A 19,044-nucleotide genomic window follows, 5' to 3' on the forward strand; every position below is an offset into this window, starting at 1 on the left:
CTCTCTCTCTCTCTCTCTCTCTCTCTGCAATTCTGTCTATCGTTCTTTCCCTACCCTTATCCTACTGTTGTTCCTTCTCTCTCATGGTGCTACATTAGTAAACTTTAATAGTTTCTTTTTATTTTATTTGTCTTTTTAAAATTTATTTTTCAAGGTAGTTAATTAATAATGTTCATGTAAAATTTTAACTAATATTGCTTACTGGCTTATTAGAATTAACAAGAAATTCAGTTCTTTTTTTTTCTCTTTTTCTTTTGTAGTTTATTTCTATGATGGCAGTTATTTTTGAAATTTTTACCTTGTTACTACATATATTATTATTATTATTACAATATATATATATATATTGTAATAATAGGGATCTAAAGAAGCAAAGATCCCTGCCAAATGCATGGCTTACAATAACGACTGGTTAAGGCTAGGATAAACCTTCACGTCATTCTGAAAATCCAGGAGATACAATGTTGGAGAGAATGTATATAAATAGAACAGATAAGAGAAATGAGGTGAGAGAATAGATGTTTATTCCGTTTGTTTACGTACATAGATACATACTGGAGTCCTTGACCAATGGCTTGAAGGTTATTGTGGCCAGAAGATCTGTGTCATCAGACAACAGTTGGGCATCAACTAGCAAGTGAGCTGCCACTGGTGGATAACCCCATTGTTGAGCATTGCTTATTGTGCACCTGGAGACCTTTCAGTACATGTCATGGAGGCCCAGATAGGCAGTCTTGTTGGGGTTGGAATTGAATGCCAACTGCCTTAGTCACCGTCCAAGCCATTTTGTTTAGAGAAATGGGGGAAACCCTTGCAGTGAAGAGAATAATAGCAGTGTACACACACATGCGCGCAGTGGATTCCCCTGTTGAAGATAATGTATGAGCGTTCAGCTTTTGCCGAACAACCTGCACAGCTCACTCCATCCTGCAAATCGATGTTGTCTGAACAGGCACACTGTGTGTCAGGTGTTGAAGTGACCATAAAGCAACTTCTTGAGATGAAGTGTTTTGCTCAAGAACACAACACATTACCTAGTCTAGGAATTGAAATCATGATCATTAGATCATGAGTGCAACACCCCTAACCACTAAGCCATGCGCACACACACACACACACACACACACACACACACACACACTCTTTGTGTGTGTGTTTGCATGTATGCAAATGTGATTTGGTGAGGTGGTTAAGAGGTTTTGCTTCACAACAACAAGTCTGTGAAATGGACCATACCAGTAATTCTAAGGGTCAATCGTAGCACTCACAGTGTGATATTAATTCTGCTTTGGCAAAATCTCATGACTATGGGATACTCATCCTCTTATCCTATTATTCAGTGAGTAATAATTTTGATGGAACAATCAGAGCATTCTTTATTCTAACAGACGAAAATCCTTTTACTTCTTTTTAGTTTAATATACATATATCGGTGTTTATGTGTGTGTGTGTGTGTGTGTGTGTGTGGACATGAGTGTTTCTCTCAATAGTTAGTGAATTTCTTTTGAAACTTGGATTAGGGATTTTGTTTTGTTTTGTCTAAGTGGATTTTTGAAATTCGTCTTAATTCTGCTGACTTGGATGTTTTTGAATAAGACCACTTGAAATAATGATAATAACAATAAAAAGTCCCCACAAGAGCTACTTATTCATCTTTCAGTAGTTCTTCAGATACCTGAAATCTAATAGAACAGGGAAACAGAATGATGATAATGATAATGGTGGTGCTGATGGTGAATGCTTGTTCCTGCTTTAATTACACTTAAAAATCAACTTATCTTAATATATATTTACCCACACACAAGTGTGTGGATGCGTTTATGAAACTAACTGAAGTTAGCAGAAGGCAATATAAGTGGTTTAATTTTTATATTTATGATTCACTTACTGTTTTTTTTTTTTATATATATATTTACTTCTATGTCTTGGGAACCAGAAACAACCTACCTTAATTTCACAACCAACTTCATTCATATTTTAATTTTCTTTAAAAACAATTTGTTTCTTTTTCTTATTTTCACATTTAATTTCAACAGGTTGTTTTTTTTATCTTGTATAATTTTATACATTTCTATTGATAGTTGTTTTTTGTTTTGTTTTTGTCTTTGAATTTATTTAGAGGATTGAGGAGTATTAAAATGTAAAACTTCAACAGGAAATTTCGTCTCCAAAATTCAAGCATGTTTTGTTGCTTAGTTACTTGAGCTTAAAGGCCTGTTTAGACTAAAATGTCTAATAGACATGTTATCATCTGAAGTTGAAGTTTTGTGTCTTTAAAAAGAGAGCAAAGGTGTGGTAAAGTTTGGTGTGTGTGTGTGTGTGTGTGTATATATATATATATATATATATATATATATACTAGCAGTATAACTCGGGTTTGTTTTCTTTTTGACCCTTTAGTATTGAAATTTTTGAAAAGTAAAAATTTTGCATTATATAGCCTGTTATTCTCTTTAAGTGAACATTTTTCTGGTTGAAATACACCGAAAAATGGCAATACAGCAGTAAAAAAAATCGTAAAAAAATAGGGACTTTCATAGAAAAAAAAAGCACCTTTTCAATGTAAATAATTTTTGGTCTTAACATGGTCCGATTTGAATTTTTTCTTCTATCGAATGAAGAGCAAGCCTTCTTCTATCATAATCTCAATTTTGGTCAACTTGCGCTGCAGGGTCTCAGAAGAGATAGTGTTAGTTGAAGGCTACCAAACCTGTCACACACACACACAGACAACTTCAGCTTTATATATATATATGTATTTATATATACAGAGGTATCAAAAAGTTCCCGGACTAGTTCTGTAGCACACCAACAGATGACAGCACATAGTTGCATGCACAGTGAGAGCTAGCAGTGACCTTCATTAGGCAGCGTGTTGAGTGACATCACTGTGTTTACTTCACAAGTTGTGAAATTTGTGTTTTTGTGATCACGTGTATGTTGTAGTCTGCAAGTTTTGTCATGGACAAGAAGTTGGAACAAAGAGCCAACATGAAATTTTGCGTTAAACTCGGTAAGCCTGTTACAGAGATATTGAGCCTGCTTCAGCAAGCTTACCATGACGAGGCAATGTGTCGGTCACAATGTTTCGAGTAGCACAGGCACTTCAAAAGATACAACAGAACCGTAGCTTAATGCAGAGCATGGTCATTGTTTTCTTCAACATGTGTGGTATTGTGCATTGAGAATTCAACCTCAGGGCCAGACCATCGAATGAGAATTCTACTGCGATGTTTTGGAGCATTTGAGAGAACATTCAGTAAAAGTGACTGGATCTATGGAGCGCGAAGAATTGGATCCTTCACGGCAACAATGCACTCTGTCCTCGAGCTCTCCTCATTTGTGAGTTTCTTGACAAAAACATGGTATCGCTTCTGCACCAGCCCTATTTGCCAGATTTAGCACATGCAGGCTTCTGTTTCTTCCTCCAAGACGAAAATGCAGCTCAAAGCTCACCATTTTAATATCGTTGTCGAGATCAAGAGTGAATCGCAGCTGATCCTCTACTTGCTTACAGAAAATGACTTCCAGGCTGGATTCCAAAAGTGGCAGGAATGCTGGGACCAATGTATTGTTGCACAAGGTCACTATTTTGAAGGAGATGATGTTAAAAACTTAGGTAAATAAGTTTTTTTTTATTGAACACTAGTCTGGGAACTTTCTGATACCACCATGAAAACAGATAAATAAGATGTGATTATTTATTTCTATAATGACATTGTAGGATAGGTATGAAAGGCAAGATCTGGTCAGTTTGTAAAACAGGTAGAATATTTTTGTCTGATATAGCTGGTTTAAATGCTAAAGAAGCACTATTTATTGAAACTCTTTTAACCTTTTTGATCCCAACCTACCTGGGACCACACCTGTTTCTATTATACAATTTCCCATTTTAATGTGATCTAACTAAAAAGCCTTCCATTGAAATTTCATGTTTATGTTCCCAAACACCAACTCGACCCCTTTTGTTACCACATTACTTTTGGGAAACAGTCTTTTGTGTCAATTAATTTTGAAAATGAAGAAGAATTTAGCATAATTGCCATTATCAAACTTGTGATTAGAAATAATTAACACTAATTTTGAATCAGGAAGCTTCTATCAGAGAACAACTCAGGCAAGTCTATATCAAGAAGTGTTAACGACAAAGTTAGTTTACCAAATACTTTCTTATTAAAAAATCTGCTCTGCATTGGTACATTTTTATCAACCCTAACAAGATTTAAGATTTCTGGATGGCTGCATTTGAACTCAGAACCAAGCAATTTATCCATTGTTCTACAATTCTGCCATATTCATTGTTTAAAAAAAAAAAGGTATTTCTTAATGCATTTGTAATTTCTTCAACAGGTTTATCAATAATGGATTTTGTTGAGCTTAGGTATATCTGTGAAACTTTTTGCATTAATGGCATTAATTTATTAATTATCTTGGAAGATCTCATCGTTAATGGATTTGCCAAATTTAGATCTGACTTTGTCAGCCATGACTAATTATTCCCCATCTCACTCTCATGCTCACACAGGTGTAACCATTCCATATATATATATATATATATATATATATATATAGGGAGAGAGAGATACACTTTAGCTTTGCCAATTGATTAAAACATTATCTTTAATTTACTTGTCAACCAAAAATTCCTACTAACAAAGCAGCTTTGCATATCTATATCTGTATTCATACCTTGTCTCCTATATCTTTAATTATGGATATGTAAGAAGGCTATGCTCATATATGCTTTTGGGACAATTTCTGTTGATGCTTTTATACTGAAGCCAACAAAACATATTTTTGTTTTTCTAAAATGCAAAGCACTAAATGTGTTAATATCTAAAATTTTGCAGGAAAATATAAAGTTCTCAAAACTGTGGAAATTTTAAAGTTGAAGAACATCTGTTTTTGTTATGATGTGTATTTATTTAGTCAAGTTTTTGTTTGCATATGTGAATGCAGAGTTATTTGAGATAGACAGCAGGCAGCTTACAATTCACAAATGAACGTCCATCTGACCATATACAATGTTAGATTTGACGTTTTTGGCATTCAAACTGGCCAGATCCAATCTCTTGCACCTACCCTACAATGCCATTCTAAAAATTATATGATCACATCACCAAAACCTGAAAGCTGCAAGATAATTCGTTATTAATTCAAAACAATGTGAATAAATGAGCATTACATTTGACAGAGTAATCTGAATGTTAAAGAGTCTAAATTAACCTCTTCCATACAATATGTGGAAGAATTTGAAATGCTCAAAATTGGTCCTTGTTTATTAGATGTGAAACCCTTTTGAAGAAACTAATGTGAAGTGATAAGAATTTATAGCTGACTTGTATTCATTTAGTGATGCAGCAACAAAGCCCTGCAGTTTAGTTACCGCCTTCATGAATATGGTTAATTATATAGATCACAGTACTTAATGAAAGTAATGAAAGGTAAAAGTTGACCTCAGCAGGATTTGGAACCTAGAACATAAATGGATGCAACCAAACACTACAAAGTCATTTATACTGTGCTCTATCAATTCTGCAAACCCGTAGGGGTTATCATCTGGTGACATGTTTTGGTTCAGGTGTTTCCATAAAGCGATACAGATCATCATCACACTATTTCTCTTTGTCATGTCCCAAGTTCCTGATGCTGTTTATTAGTAACTTACATTTTCCTAAATGATAATTATCTATAATATCTCTGGCTCATTGATTTGACTCATATCATAGACGAGAGTAGATTTTTATCATTTGCTAGACATGATAGAATTGAAAATTGAACAGCAACCCAAAATATTTTAAAATCTCAAAAAAAAGAAAAAAGAAAAAAAAGTTCACTTGGGCACAAACTGTTTAAAAACTGACCCCCTAAGTCAGAATGTTCAAGGGTGTGGCTGTGTGATAAGAAGTTTTCTTTCCAACCACAAAGGTTCTTGGTTCAGTCTAAATGCCTTGGGCCAACCAAAGCCTTGTGAGTGGATTTGGTAGACGAAAACTGAAAGAAGCCCACTGTGTGTGTGTTTGTTTGTGTTTGTACCCTACCACCACTTGACAACAGGCAATAGTGTGTGTTTATATCCTTGTAACTTAGCAGTTTGGCAAAAAAAAAAAGCAATAGAATAAGCACCAGCCTAAAAATGAAAGCAGTAATAGGTACTGGGGTTGATCCATTTGACCAAAAATTCCTGAACGTGGTGCTCCGGCATGACGACAGTCACATGGCTGAAAAAAGTAACAGATAAAAGGAACACATGGTTAGTTGATTGTTTGTTAGCCATACAAAACTCCCCCCTCCCACCCCTTTTGAGTTTAAGGTCGGGTGAACTGGTATATTGACACTTTTGAGTTAAAAAGTGATAGGGTTGATTTTTCAATCTGACCACCTGCTTATCTTCAAGATTGAAGTTGATGAATTCAGTTTGACCGTTGTTTTATTTTTATAACTTTTATGTGGTCATTTGTGAAATTCTATAATTAATATATTGGTTTCTTTTGACAGGAACAAAATTCCTATGCTTTAGGTTTAAAAAAAAAGGCGTGATATTGTGGTGTTTGGGCATTTTGGTAGCAGTGTTAGAAATTTGATTAAACTACAAAGTGGCCTGGTTCTTATCTTTCACTCTATTACAGTAACACAATAGTAGTAGAAGGAAAGTATTGCACTTTTGTGCAGTTCAAGGCCTGCCTTGGTTTAATAGACTTACAATCAAGTGAATTTCAGGTTCAGGTCTGGCTGTGTGGTAAAAGGTTAACTTCCCAACTACATGGTTCTAGGTTCAGTCCCACTGTGACATTTTGGGTAATTGTCTTCTGCTATAGTTCTGGGCCGACCAAAAGCTTGTGAGTGTATTTGGTTGATGGAAACTGAAAGAAGCCTGTCATGTGTATACATCTGTGTGTGTGTATGTCTTCGTGTTTCTCCTCCAATGCTGCTTGGCAAGTGATGTTGGTTTGTTTTCTTTCCTGCAATTTAGTGGTTCAGAAAAAAGTGACCGATAAAATAAGTACCAGACTTGAAAAACTAAAATAATTATTAGAGTTGATTTGTCCAATAGAGTGCCCCAACATGGCCTCAGTCCTGTGACTGAAACAAGTAAAAGATAATAGTCATCCTCTCTTGTTATGTTGAACTCCATAGTCCAATTTATCCTTAAGATAGCAGGGTGCAGGTTGAAAGAGACTTGGCTGCTGTTTCTAGCAATTCGTGCAGCAACATAGAGGCTCTATCATTTGCTTGCAATATTCTATTGTGAATTAACCCTTCAGCACTTCAACTGGCCATATCAAGTCCAAATATTCTACATATTTTACCTTCAAACCAACTAGATCTACCTTCTCAAACCTACCCTACAACCTCATTCTATAAAGAGTCACCACTTGCACATATTCCTAAATATTCTCTGCCTGTCTCTCTATTTTTCTGTTTTATTTCCTTTGGACTATCCGCTCATTGGGCTTTCCTTGGCTTATCCATTATCCACTGCCCGGTTGCTGGCACTTGGTGACTAAAGCTGCTGCTATTTTGTTGGTGTTTGCTATCATTATCATTGGGGTTGCGTTTCCTCGCTTGTCATCTAGCCTTTACTTATTGCATGGAAAGCATCTCTCTAAAACAGGGTCGGGGAAACTTTTTTAACCAATTACTCCAAAATATATTTATTTACACTGACGTTACCCACTTGATTTCAAAGGAAGAAAATCATATATTCTTTGGATTCAGAAGGTTTATTGAATCTGTTTACACATCCATTACATTGGACAGGTGCAGTGTTGCCAGAAGAAAAATTTCTATCATAATGAGGAACATGTTTTTTTATATATATATATTTCTTTACTACCCACAAGGGGCTAAACATAGAGGGGACAAACAAGGACAGACAAATGGATTAAGTCGATTATATCGACCCAGTGCGAAGCTGGTACTTTATTTATCGACACCAAGAGGATGAAAGGCAAAGTCGACCCCGGCGGAATTTGAACTCAGAACGTAACGACAGATGAAATATGGCTAAGTATTTCGTCTGGCGTGTTAATGTTTCTGCCAGCTCGTCGCCTATGCTTTTTTATATAATTTTACTTACATTTAAATGAGTTCTCATTATTACCCCGGTTTGCTGACCCCCCTGCTCTAAGAACTAGCATATCTGACCCGCTTCTCATTTTAACTAGTTGACTGTGGCAATATAGCGACAACTAGTTTATGGAGGAGAGATTGGGACAAATTATTGATGCTGGTAAGAGATTATATTACTGAGAAACAATTAAAAGGTTTATTTCTAGTTTTAAATATGTCAGATCTTGTTTAGAATGTCTGAATGCAGTAATTTTGAGGATGGTAAGATGTTTTTGTTGCCGTTTTGGGAAGAAAATGTATTAATTTAAGGCTAATGCTGCTAAAAATTTCATGTAAATGTGTGTGTGTACCTATGCATACATTTTGGGTTCTCACTGAATGTTATCCTGATCATCTGTACAAATCTACAATAATCTATTAAAAAATACAAATATATATATTAAAAAAAAGTAATAATAATTTATGTATGCCTTGTGAGTGGAATTCGATAGACAAATTGTTTGAAAGTCTGTGTGTGTGTGTGTAAAGCAGTTGATTTGTATCCCTTATGTCCAAAGGTAAACTTAGCCATTTGATAAATATATATCAATAAAATAACTTGTGCCAGACTGAAATATGTACTTGGGTGCTTGTCTGTTAAAATCCTTGAAGGAGGAGGTGCCTCAACTATTTGGATATTAAAGAAAGTGTAAATTGTTAATTTTTCTCATCATTTTTTGATAAGCAATGTTGAAATAAAATTGGATATTTTGCTTCATTAACTGAGTTTATTGCAATTTCTTGGTTCAATTCAAATTAAATTTTTCAATAACAGCCCACCTGAGACTACTCTTGCTCCCAGGTTACCAAACCACCTTAAACTGTTCATATTAAATGTAAATATATTTGTTTTATAATTTATATTAAAATTACCAACCAGAGTCTCATAATTTCCCGAATACCAACTTCAAGGAAAAGCTCTGACATCATTTTTCTTTTTTTTTTTAATCAGTTTGATAAATTCCAATAATAAAAAAAATATTTAAAAAGAAATTGCATTTTTCATCAAATAACTTTTTTAAATTTTTAATTATTTTGGAGATTAATAGAAACACAAAAAATAAGCATTGTAGCCTTATCCAGGATGGCTGATACAAACTAAAGAATTTAAATTCTGCAGCCTACATTTAGTAGAAATTTGGTAGTAAAATAAGCCGACGAGGAAACCCCTACATGGTTGGTTGACCTGTTAGCCCGGTCTCCTTCAAATCAGACCAACACCACCCTGACCATTTTGATACCAACCTAATTGAAACCAGCCCTAGTTTTTATTTTAAATTAAAACTTGCCTTCAAAATTTCATTTATGTTCCAAATTCCAGTTTTATAACGACAGTTATTTTGCTAAATTCTTCATTATTTTAAGGATTAATTGAAATAAAGACGGTGTATTTCAGTAGGAATATGGTAACAGGAAGATTAAACAAGGACATGTTGGATAATGCAGTCATAGGTTTACTTGAGGCAAAACCTCAATAATATGGTCATTAAATTTCTTTCTTAAGACTTTAATTAGAAGTGCAAATGTTTAAGCCAAAAGTTTGAAGAACTGCACTCTTCAGCTATATCCCTTGGCTGGATACACCTTGTTAACTCAAAATTTTGCATTCAGTTATAGTCTGTTTCTGATGTTTTTTTTATCTATTATTTTATTTGTGGCTCTTAGTGAAGTACTAGAATCTGAGAATACTAAATACTACTTTAGGTTCTGGTATCCTAAGTTTTCTGATAGGAACATTATTATTATTATTATTATTATTAAAAAAGAAATAAAATGAAAGCCACACCCACGCTTAGATACAGTAATCCTTCACCATATTGCAGTTCACTTATTGCAGTTTAGGAAGCTTACGTCAATTCCTCTGTGGTGTTGTTTTGGGCCTTGAATGAGGGGAATTTTTTAAAGGTTAGAAAGAAGTTAGTGTACATAAATGAATTGATTTGGTACAAATGCTGTGGTAGAAATTCCCAATAAAATGTAAATCAAATGTTGTTCAAGAGAGATGGCCACATTGTTACGTACATGTAATATATATGAAGGCCAGTAACTGTATAAAGAAGTACCTGCACTTGAAATGGATAAAACCTATGGAAGAAGTGGACCTTGGAGTAAATGGGATGAAGTAATGAAGGTTGATCTAAAAATGCTGCACCACACAAAGGAGATGATAAAGGATATTGATGACATGTGGTCCTGGAGTACCACTCATCTGTGCAAGTGCTGTGAAACCATCAAAATGTTGGTAGTTGTGGATGCTGGAATATATTATATTTACATTTGTCTATTGCCCACTGTGTTCCTCGTCATTCTTCAGTTTGCTGCTGACCTCTGCATTCAGTAACTCACATTTCACTTCCATGCAACATTGCACTCTGTATGAAAGCATCACTCAGTAGAAGTAGTAGCTCCCCAAACAAAAAATGCTTTCAGAGCAGCCACCTTCACTCCTAATTAGGTCATCTATGTAATGGAAGCTGTAAACTACTTCTGAGGTGTGTTTTGAGTTTGAAAATTTACTACATGAGTGCTCTTACTGCTAACTACTGAATGTAGGCTGTGTACAGAGTTTTTTTTCCTTTTGTCGACCTGCCTACATGTAGTTCTACGACTCTAGTGCACCTCTAGCTTACGATTAATATTACAAGAGAGTTCCTACCCACTTCTTAGAACATGAGTTGGATGCATTTTATTTTGCCAACATCACTAGAAAAGGTGACTCCAAGAGCTAAACTGTCCTCTTCATATTGTTATCATTTGCCTTCAGTGTGGCTTGAGAATGGCAGGGTTCCAGATTTAAAATGTCACTTAGACTGTTGGGAAAAGATGTGCAAGATTTCTAGCACCCATGGAGTTCCAAACAGAATGGATATTAAATCAAGACAAACTTTGGTAGTTTGTCTGCTTTAATATTTTAGACCAGGGATTTTTTTTTTGTTTTGTCTCTTTAGGTCACTCTCCTATATTATTAATTCTTTATATTCGCCTGTTAGGTGTTAAATGTTTAAACTACCTAAACAAATGGCCTAAAATGTTGGTAGCTTGTGGTGGTGGTAGCGATGATGATGATGATGAATACAATCAACAGTGCAAAAGCAAGAAACAGAACACTGACTTGTGCTTGTCAAACTAGCTTGACAGTTCTCCATGACTGAGTGTCTTAAAACGAAAATTGCTTAGTTCTCCCCTGAAAGGGTCTTTTAATGGAAAGATAATCAGCAAAGAAGAATAAGTGCAGTCAATAATTCACTCAACATTTAAGAAATCAGTGTTTAACTTTTCAAAAGCCTACCTGCCAGTTTCTGACTTTAAAAGTTTTGCTAGATTGTAAAGAGAGAGAGAATCTATTTGTGACAAGTAGTGGTTTGCAGATTTGTCAAGTAGACTAAGATGGTTTTGGCAGCTCACATTCAGCAGGTTCTCTCTTGCAAATGTTTGTTGTTGAAAAGTTATTTGTCTACCTGTAACTGGCAACTAACACGTGTGTGTGTGTGTGTGTGTGTGAGAGAGAAAGAGGGGGGGGGAAGAAAACAAACCCCATTTATTACTCTATCATTCTTGCCTTTTCTTTCTTCTTCTTCTTTTTGCTTCTCTTCATCAGTTTCATTTATGTCGTTGTCAAGTTATAAATAGAAGTTTTTGTTGAGAATTTGTTGCCATATATAAACAATGAAATCATTGTAAACTTGTTAATGTTTCCTTTGTGTGTGTGTGAGAGAGATCTGTGCTTAACACTTTTGATACCAGCCTTGTTGATCGCCTCAGTAACAAAATCTAATTTTAAAAAGATTTCATATGTGGGTTAGGCTCTCTATCATATCACTGAATTCTTTTTTTTTTTAAATATAATTGAAAAACTTTTCTTTCCTTTTTCCTTTGTTTGTAATTAGGCATAGGAGTGGCTGTGTGGTAAGTAGCTTGCTTACGAACCACATGGCTCCGGGTTCAGTCCCACCGCGTGGCACCTTGGGCAAGTGTCTTCCACTATAGCCTCGGGCCGACCAAAGCCTTGAGTGGATTTGGTAGATGGAAACTGAAAGAATCCCGTTGTATATATGTATGTACGTGTGCGTGTCTGTGTTCCCCCCATCGCTTGAAAGCCGATGCTGGTGTGTTTACGTCCCCAAAACTTACCGGTTCAGCAAAAGAGACTGATAGAATTATTACTGGGCTTACAAAGAATAAGTCCTGGGGTCGATTTGCTCGACTAAAGGCAGTGCTCCAGCATAGCCACAGTCAAATGACTGAAACAAGTAAAAGAGAGCAAAAAGAGAGAGACTGTGGCCATGCTGAGGCACCATCTTGATTTTGTTTTTAGCTTAATGCATTGATTCCAGTACTTGTTTTCATAAACCTGGTTTTTATTCTACCAGTTTCTTTTGTTGAACTGCCAAGTTACAAGGGTTGGGGTGATAAACACAGAAACAAAGATACACACACATATATATATATATGACAGGTTTCTTTCAGTTTCTACTTTGGGTGGCCTGGCACTATAGTAGCAGACACTTGTCCAAAGTAACAAGCATAACCATGTTGTTGGGAAGCAAACTTCTTACCACTTGGTATGGCACTGGCAAAACCAGAGCTTAAGGCCATTTCTAGTTCTTTCTTAACATCACAGACTTTGGTTCTGTTGACAAGTTGCTGTCATGATCTCTCTCCCTGGAGACTGCTCATAATGCAGAGCAACAATTTCCCATACTAGCAATGTTATAAATTGTAATTCATTTCCAGAAAAATATTTTACCTATAAGATTTAAAATACTTGTAAATAAATGACAATAAAACAACAGTAGAATGTAAAGAATATTTTATGTAAAGTAAAAAGAACGTCAAGATCTCTTATATTAAAAAGATATTATTATAATCGTTTTCTTAATCACTTTCACTAGACTAGCTCACACAATCACCAATTCACAAGCACTCATAGACGGACTTGTAGATTTCTTTTTAGAAAACAAGTCTAGAGTTGTTTGCTTAGTAGAAAACTTTTCCGCTCTATAAATTTCGCTGTAACATACTGAAGCATTTATTATGGTAGTAGAAACTTTTGCATTTCATTCAAAATTTGTATCTTCTGCTTGAAAAATAAAACTCATAAACCCAAGGTCTCATATAGCGGGTCCTTGTAAAGTGAGGTAATACTGTATTGTTAAAACTACGAGGTTTTGATAGCTGTGAATGCCTTTCACCAATCACTATAAAGTGTTTCTTCCACTTGTGCTATGAGTTTGGTGATGGTAGCAATTTACTCGTTGAACATACCATTGTTTGTTTATCTATTAATTTTTTTTTCTCTCTTTTTTCTGCAGATAAATCCAGTATGAAGCCTTCGCCGATTATGAAGCCAGATTATGATGTCTTTTCTGAAGGAATGACTCCAGAACGCATTATCGGTGCCACTGACGAGTTAGGTGAGCTCTGCTTCCTTGTGAAGTGGAAAGATACCGACGAAGCCGATTTCGTTCCAGCCAAGAAAGCCAAACTGCACTGTCCCCAGTTAGTGATCAGATTCTACGAAGGTATCATCGCTTGGAAATAAATTAAAAGAGAAAGGGGAAAACAAAAAAATGTATAAAAACGTGGAAAAAAAAATTTTACTCTACAACACATACAATCTGTCACGTACAGTACAAGCATGTGTGGTCAGTTGTTGGTGTTAGGAACCACAGCAACTACAGGCATTGCCCAATTATCAAGGAACTGTGTATTACAATGATGGAGGAAGTGGAAGAGGAGGAGGCAACAGGCAGCTGTTGGTGAAGCTGACAATGGTGATGATGATGATGATGATGATGTTGTTAGCTAGCTAGCTAGCTAGCTTATAGCCAAGTGGAAATCCTCCATATAGAGAGACTTTTATTTTTTTTTTTCCCCTGCCGCCTGCTAGCTGGCTGTCAAACATTTTATCACAAACCACAGACTTATATGAACTTTGACTGGACAGACTCTTTAAGGTTCCAAAAATCCATTAAGAAGAAAAAAAAATTCAAAAAATCTGTTAAACAACTTTTTTCTCATTGACCTTTATAATTTTTTTTTTTTATATATATACACTAATATTAAATAATAGTGAATAGTTTTGCTGGAAGTTCCAAAACCAAATACCAGCGGCAGAAGCTAAATGGCTGAATTTTTACATTTTTTTTTTTCTCTCACTTTCATTCAGTCACTTTGATTCCCATCATCTTTATTTTTAATGAATGAATTAATTAATCAATTAAGTACTATTGTATTAAACCTTCCTCTCTGTAACTCTCTCTCTCTCTTTAGCTCTCCCTTTTTTTTTTTTTTTTTAATATATATAAATATATATCTGTCTTTCTCTTCCCGTTTAGATTAAGTGTCCGTATGTCGTAATGTACTGATTTTGATTTTTAAAAGTTTTCCAGTGTTGTCACCTCTCCATCTACCCATCACAGGTCCAGGTGGGTTCCTGGTATTCTTATAGCATTTGGTTCACTTAATAAGACATTTGGCAGCTAGCTGTTCTTCCATTGCTACTGCTCATGATGGTCACTAACATCACATGACTTCATCTTCCTCATCATCATTGTCATCATCACCATCATCATTATTATTATTATTATTACACAGATCTGTGGTGGTAGCTTTGTTAAATATCACAAAACTCATACATTTTTCAATCTTTCTTCCAGTCTTTTTTTTCTTTTTCCCAAGTTCTTAGATTAATTATTATTGACGGCGGCAAGCTGGCAGAATCATTGGCACACTGGACGAAATGCATTTCGTCCGTTGCTAGGTTCTTAGTTCAAATTCCACTAAGGTTGACTTTACCTTTCATCCTTTGATAAAATAAGTACCAGTTACGCACTGGGGTTTATGTAATCAACTCATCCCCTCCCCCAAAATTGAAACCATTATTATTATTATTATTATCATTAATAAGGTGATGAGGTGGCAGAAGCATTAACGTGCTGGACAAAATGCTTATGGTATTTCGCCCATCACTATGTTCTTTCTGAGTTCAAATTCCACCGAGGTCGACTTTGCCTTTCATCCTTTCAGGGTTGATAAAATAAGTACCAGTTGAACACTGGGGTCGCTGTAATCGACTCATTCCCTTCCCCAATGCCCTTGTGGAAAAAATTTGAAACCATTATTATTATCATTAATAATTTTATTTTCATTTCCCATTCTGTATTTTGGCTTTAATTTCAGAATTTTGCTTCAGTTTTTACACATTTTTTCCCCTTCCTTGCTTGGTCTTATTGTAAGTTGTCCTTTCAATCCTACCCTGTTTTGAAAACAAACCTCTCTCCTGTTCATTAGTTATGGAATCCTTCTTTCCCTAATCTCATTCATCAACAGTTAGTGGACCCCTCCCTCATCCCGCAACATCCCACCTGTTGTCGCCATCATCTCCTGTTCCTGTCTTCACTACTACTACTACTCATTTATCTTTTCATTGTCAGATCTGCTGTTTATGTTGTAATTTTGCTCTCACGGCCCTGCTGTATATTTAGGACGGCTGTGACAAAGCTCTTCAATTATTTTCCCCTGCCAATAAAAAAAAAAGTCTCTCTTTCTCTCTCTCTCTCTCTCTCATGCTCTCTCTCTTTTCATCTAAGTCTCTTTTAAACTTTGGAGGAAGTAGATCAATCATTTTAAATCAGTGAGAGGAATGGGATGCCAGCCACTACGTTGGATGGACAGGATTTTTCTTTTTGTTTTTGACTTTTAGAAATATTTGAATTTTTAAAATGTAACTTTTTTGTGTGTGTTTAATGTACGGTAGGTGTGTATGTCAACAAAGGAGGTGCCACATGTTCTTAGCATTAAAACAGCAATCTGTAAATATTTCCTTTATTTTTGTGATGTCATAGCCTGTTGTCCATAAAAGATGTCTACATTAAATGCTCTTCTTAACTTGCTAAATGAAATTTTTTTTATATATATATATATATTAAAAAACAAAAATGTAAGCAAAAAGAAAAAAAAATCAAAAGAAGAAAAGTAAAATAAATTTCATTAGATAAAAACTTAAATACACTTTAATGAGTTTTTTCTTATTTTACGCAATATATAAGTACATATATATTCACATACACGTGTGTGTGTGTGTATATATATATATATATATATATACACATGCGCACACACTGATTGTTTCCCTTTGAGGTTTTCAATATATATATATATATTTCACATTCTCTAAAACATACATTTAAAAAAAAAATTCCTCATCTTTCTGCTGTAGGCACAGGGTCTGAAGGTTTGTTGGGAGAGAGAGCTATGGCAAAAGTTGGCATTGGCAGGCGGAATTTGTTCTCAAAGACTTACAGGATGCTGCTGAGTATTTTGTCCGGCATGCAAATAATTCTGCCATCTTAACAATCTTACCAATAACAACAGTAATATCCCACGTGATGCACTTTAAATACAGCAAAATAATGTTTTCATTACTTCAATGCAGTAAATATAACCACCAATACAAACCACAGCACATAAGCAAGGCACACAAAGCTCCACTTGGTAGTGTAGTGAAAGCACATGATAGAAATAAGGCTACTGAATAATAATAGTGCTTCCTACTAAAGGCACAAAGCCTGAAATTTGATGGGTGGGGACTAGTTGATTATATCCATCCCAGTGTATCACTGGTACTTAATTTATTGACCCAGAAAGAGATGAACGGCTGAAAGGCAATGTCGATCTTGGCGGAATTTGAACTCAGAACGTAGCGATGGTTGAAATACTACTTAGTATTTTGCTTGGCATGCTAACAATTCTGATGACTCGCCACCTATATTCATTATTATTATTATTATCATCAATATTATTATTATTAATAATAATAATAATAATAATAATAGCAGCAACATATCATTATAAGCAGTGCTATTGAGTCAAAAGGATAAGTTTTATGATTGTTTGATAAGTAAGAATTTATTTCACTTAGCCCTTTCACCATCAACCTACCTGAAACATCGTTAACTTTTAATTAGGAAAACGTTTGTTCTTTGCAAGATCATTACAGTTGTATAGTAACGTCTTACAAGTTTTGATGATTCTCAGAATGATGATGATGATGGTAATAATAATAATAATAACAATAATCCTTTCTACTACAGGCGCAGGGCCTGTAATTTTGAAGGAGTGTTAGTTGGTTATATCAACCTCAGTACATGACTGGTACTTAATCTATCCACCTGAAAAGGATGGAAAGCAAAGTAGTTCTTGACGGAATTTAATAGGTTTGTGTGGTAAGAAATTTGCTTCTCAACTACAGGGTTCAGTCCCACTGCATGGAACCTTGTGCAAGTGTTTTATACTATATCCTTAGACCAACCAAAGCCTTGTGATTGGATTTGATTGATGGAAACTGAAAGAAGCCCGTTTAAATATACGTATGTATCTGTTAAGTTTTTGTTTTTATCCCCACACTACCACGTGAAAACCAATGCTGGTTTGTTTACATCCCTGTAATTTAGCGGCTCTGCAGAAAACTTGGAATAAGTACCAGGCTTTTAAAATAAGTAGGGATCAATTCATTTGACGAAAACGCTTCCAGGCAGTGCTCCTGTGTGCCCTTAATACAATGATTGAAACATAAGAGAAAAGAATATTTTCGTTAGAAATATCGTTATAAAAGGGGTCAAGCTACTGGAACCCTTAAGAAATGTGAGGCTACAGCAGCACACAACCGTGCACATTGATTTCCTTCTCCCTAAGTCTGTGATTTTGTACATATAGCCGCTGGTGTTGCTGTGTGGTAAGAAGCTTGCTTCAGTCGCACCTTGAGCAAGTGTCTTCTATAGCCTTGGGCCGACCAAATCCTTGTGAGTGAATTTGGTAGATAGAAACTGAAAGAAGCCCGTCATGTATATGTATATTTATGTCTGTATGTCTGTGTTTTTTCCCCCACCATCACTTGACAACCGATGGTGTATTTATGTCCCCGAAAAAGAGACCAATAGAATAAGTCCTGGGGGCGATTTCTTCGACTATAGGCGTGCACCAGCATGACCGTGGTCAAATGACTGAAACGTGTAAAAGAGTAAATCATTAGAAATCGAGGTATATTTTTGTTATTACCCAGCATTTCAAAATGAAGCGAAATGAGAGTGGGCATTGATATTTTTCATGAACACATTTACAAAATCTTAGTTTAACTCTTCTCAACAAATATATTCTTTCAGCTGGATATGATTTTGTGATGGTATATTCCATGCCTACCATCTTGATTCACTGCTTTCATGACCACATGTTCGATGGGGGAAAACACCAATCTTCGTTCTTGAGAAACTCTACTGTATCTTTCTATCTTTTACTTGTTTCAGTCATTTGGTTGCGGCCATGCTGGAGCACTGCCTTGAAGAATTTTTAGTCGAAAGAATCAGCGACAGAATTTTTTTTTAACTTGATATTTATTCTGTCCATTTCTTTTTGTCGAACTGCTAAATTATTAGGTCGTAAACAGCAACACCGGTTGGTAGTAAGGGGTAAACGTGTGTGTGTGTGTGTGTGTATGTATGTATCTATATATATATATATATATATATATATATATATCGTGTGTGTGTGGAGGCACAGGGCCTGGTGGTTAGAACAGTGGACTCGCGATCGCGGGTTCGAATCTCAGACCGAGTGATGTGTGTGTTTATGAGCGAAACACCTAAGCTCCACGCGGCTCTGGCAGAAGGTAATGGCAAACTTCTGCTGACTCTTTCGCCACAACTTTCTCTCTTTCCTCCTGCATCTAGCGACGGACCGGCGTCTGTCCAAGTGGGGAACCTATACGCTAATGAAACCGGGAAACCGGCCCTTATGAACCAGGCATGGCTCGAGAAGGAACAAATTCATATATATATATATATATATATGTGTGTGTGTGTGTGTGTATGACTGTCTTCTTTCAGTTTCCTACTAAATCCATTCAAGGCTTTGATCGACCCTAGACTATAATAG

At 35.5% G+C, this 19,044-nt stretch overlaps 1 protein-coding gene across 2 annotated transcripts in view; it reads left to right on the forward strand.

The window, feature by feature from the left end:
* The window catches only part of LOC115215665 (chromobox protein homolog 5), a 117,366-nt gene extending 101,376 nt beyond the window's left edge, over positions 1-15,990 (forward strand). For both annotated transcript variants that reach the window (XM_029784929.2, XM_036505962.1), the window contains exon 4: positions 13,425-15,990. In XM_029784929.2, the coding sequence (XP_029640789.1) occupies positions 13,425-13,654 (230 nt within the window). In that variant the 3' untranslated portion in view covers positions 13,655-15,990. The remainder of the gene's footprint in view (positions 1-13,424) is intronic.
* Positions 15,991-19,044: the final 3,054 nt, after the last annotated feature.

Source organism: Octopus sinensis, linkage group LG9 (assembly GCF_006345805.1).
Source record: "Octopus sinensis linkage group LG9, ASM634580v1, whole genome shotgun sequence".
Classification (NCBI taxonomy): domain Eukaryota; kingdom Metazoa; phylum Mollusca; class Cephalopoda; order Octopoda; family Octopodidae; genus Octopus; species Octopus sinensis.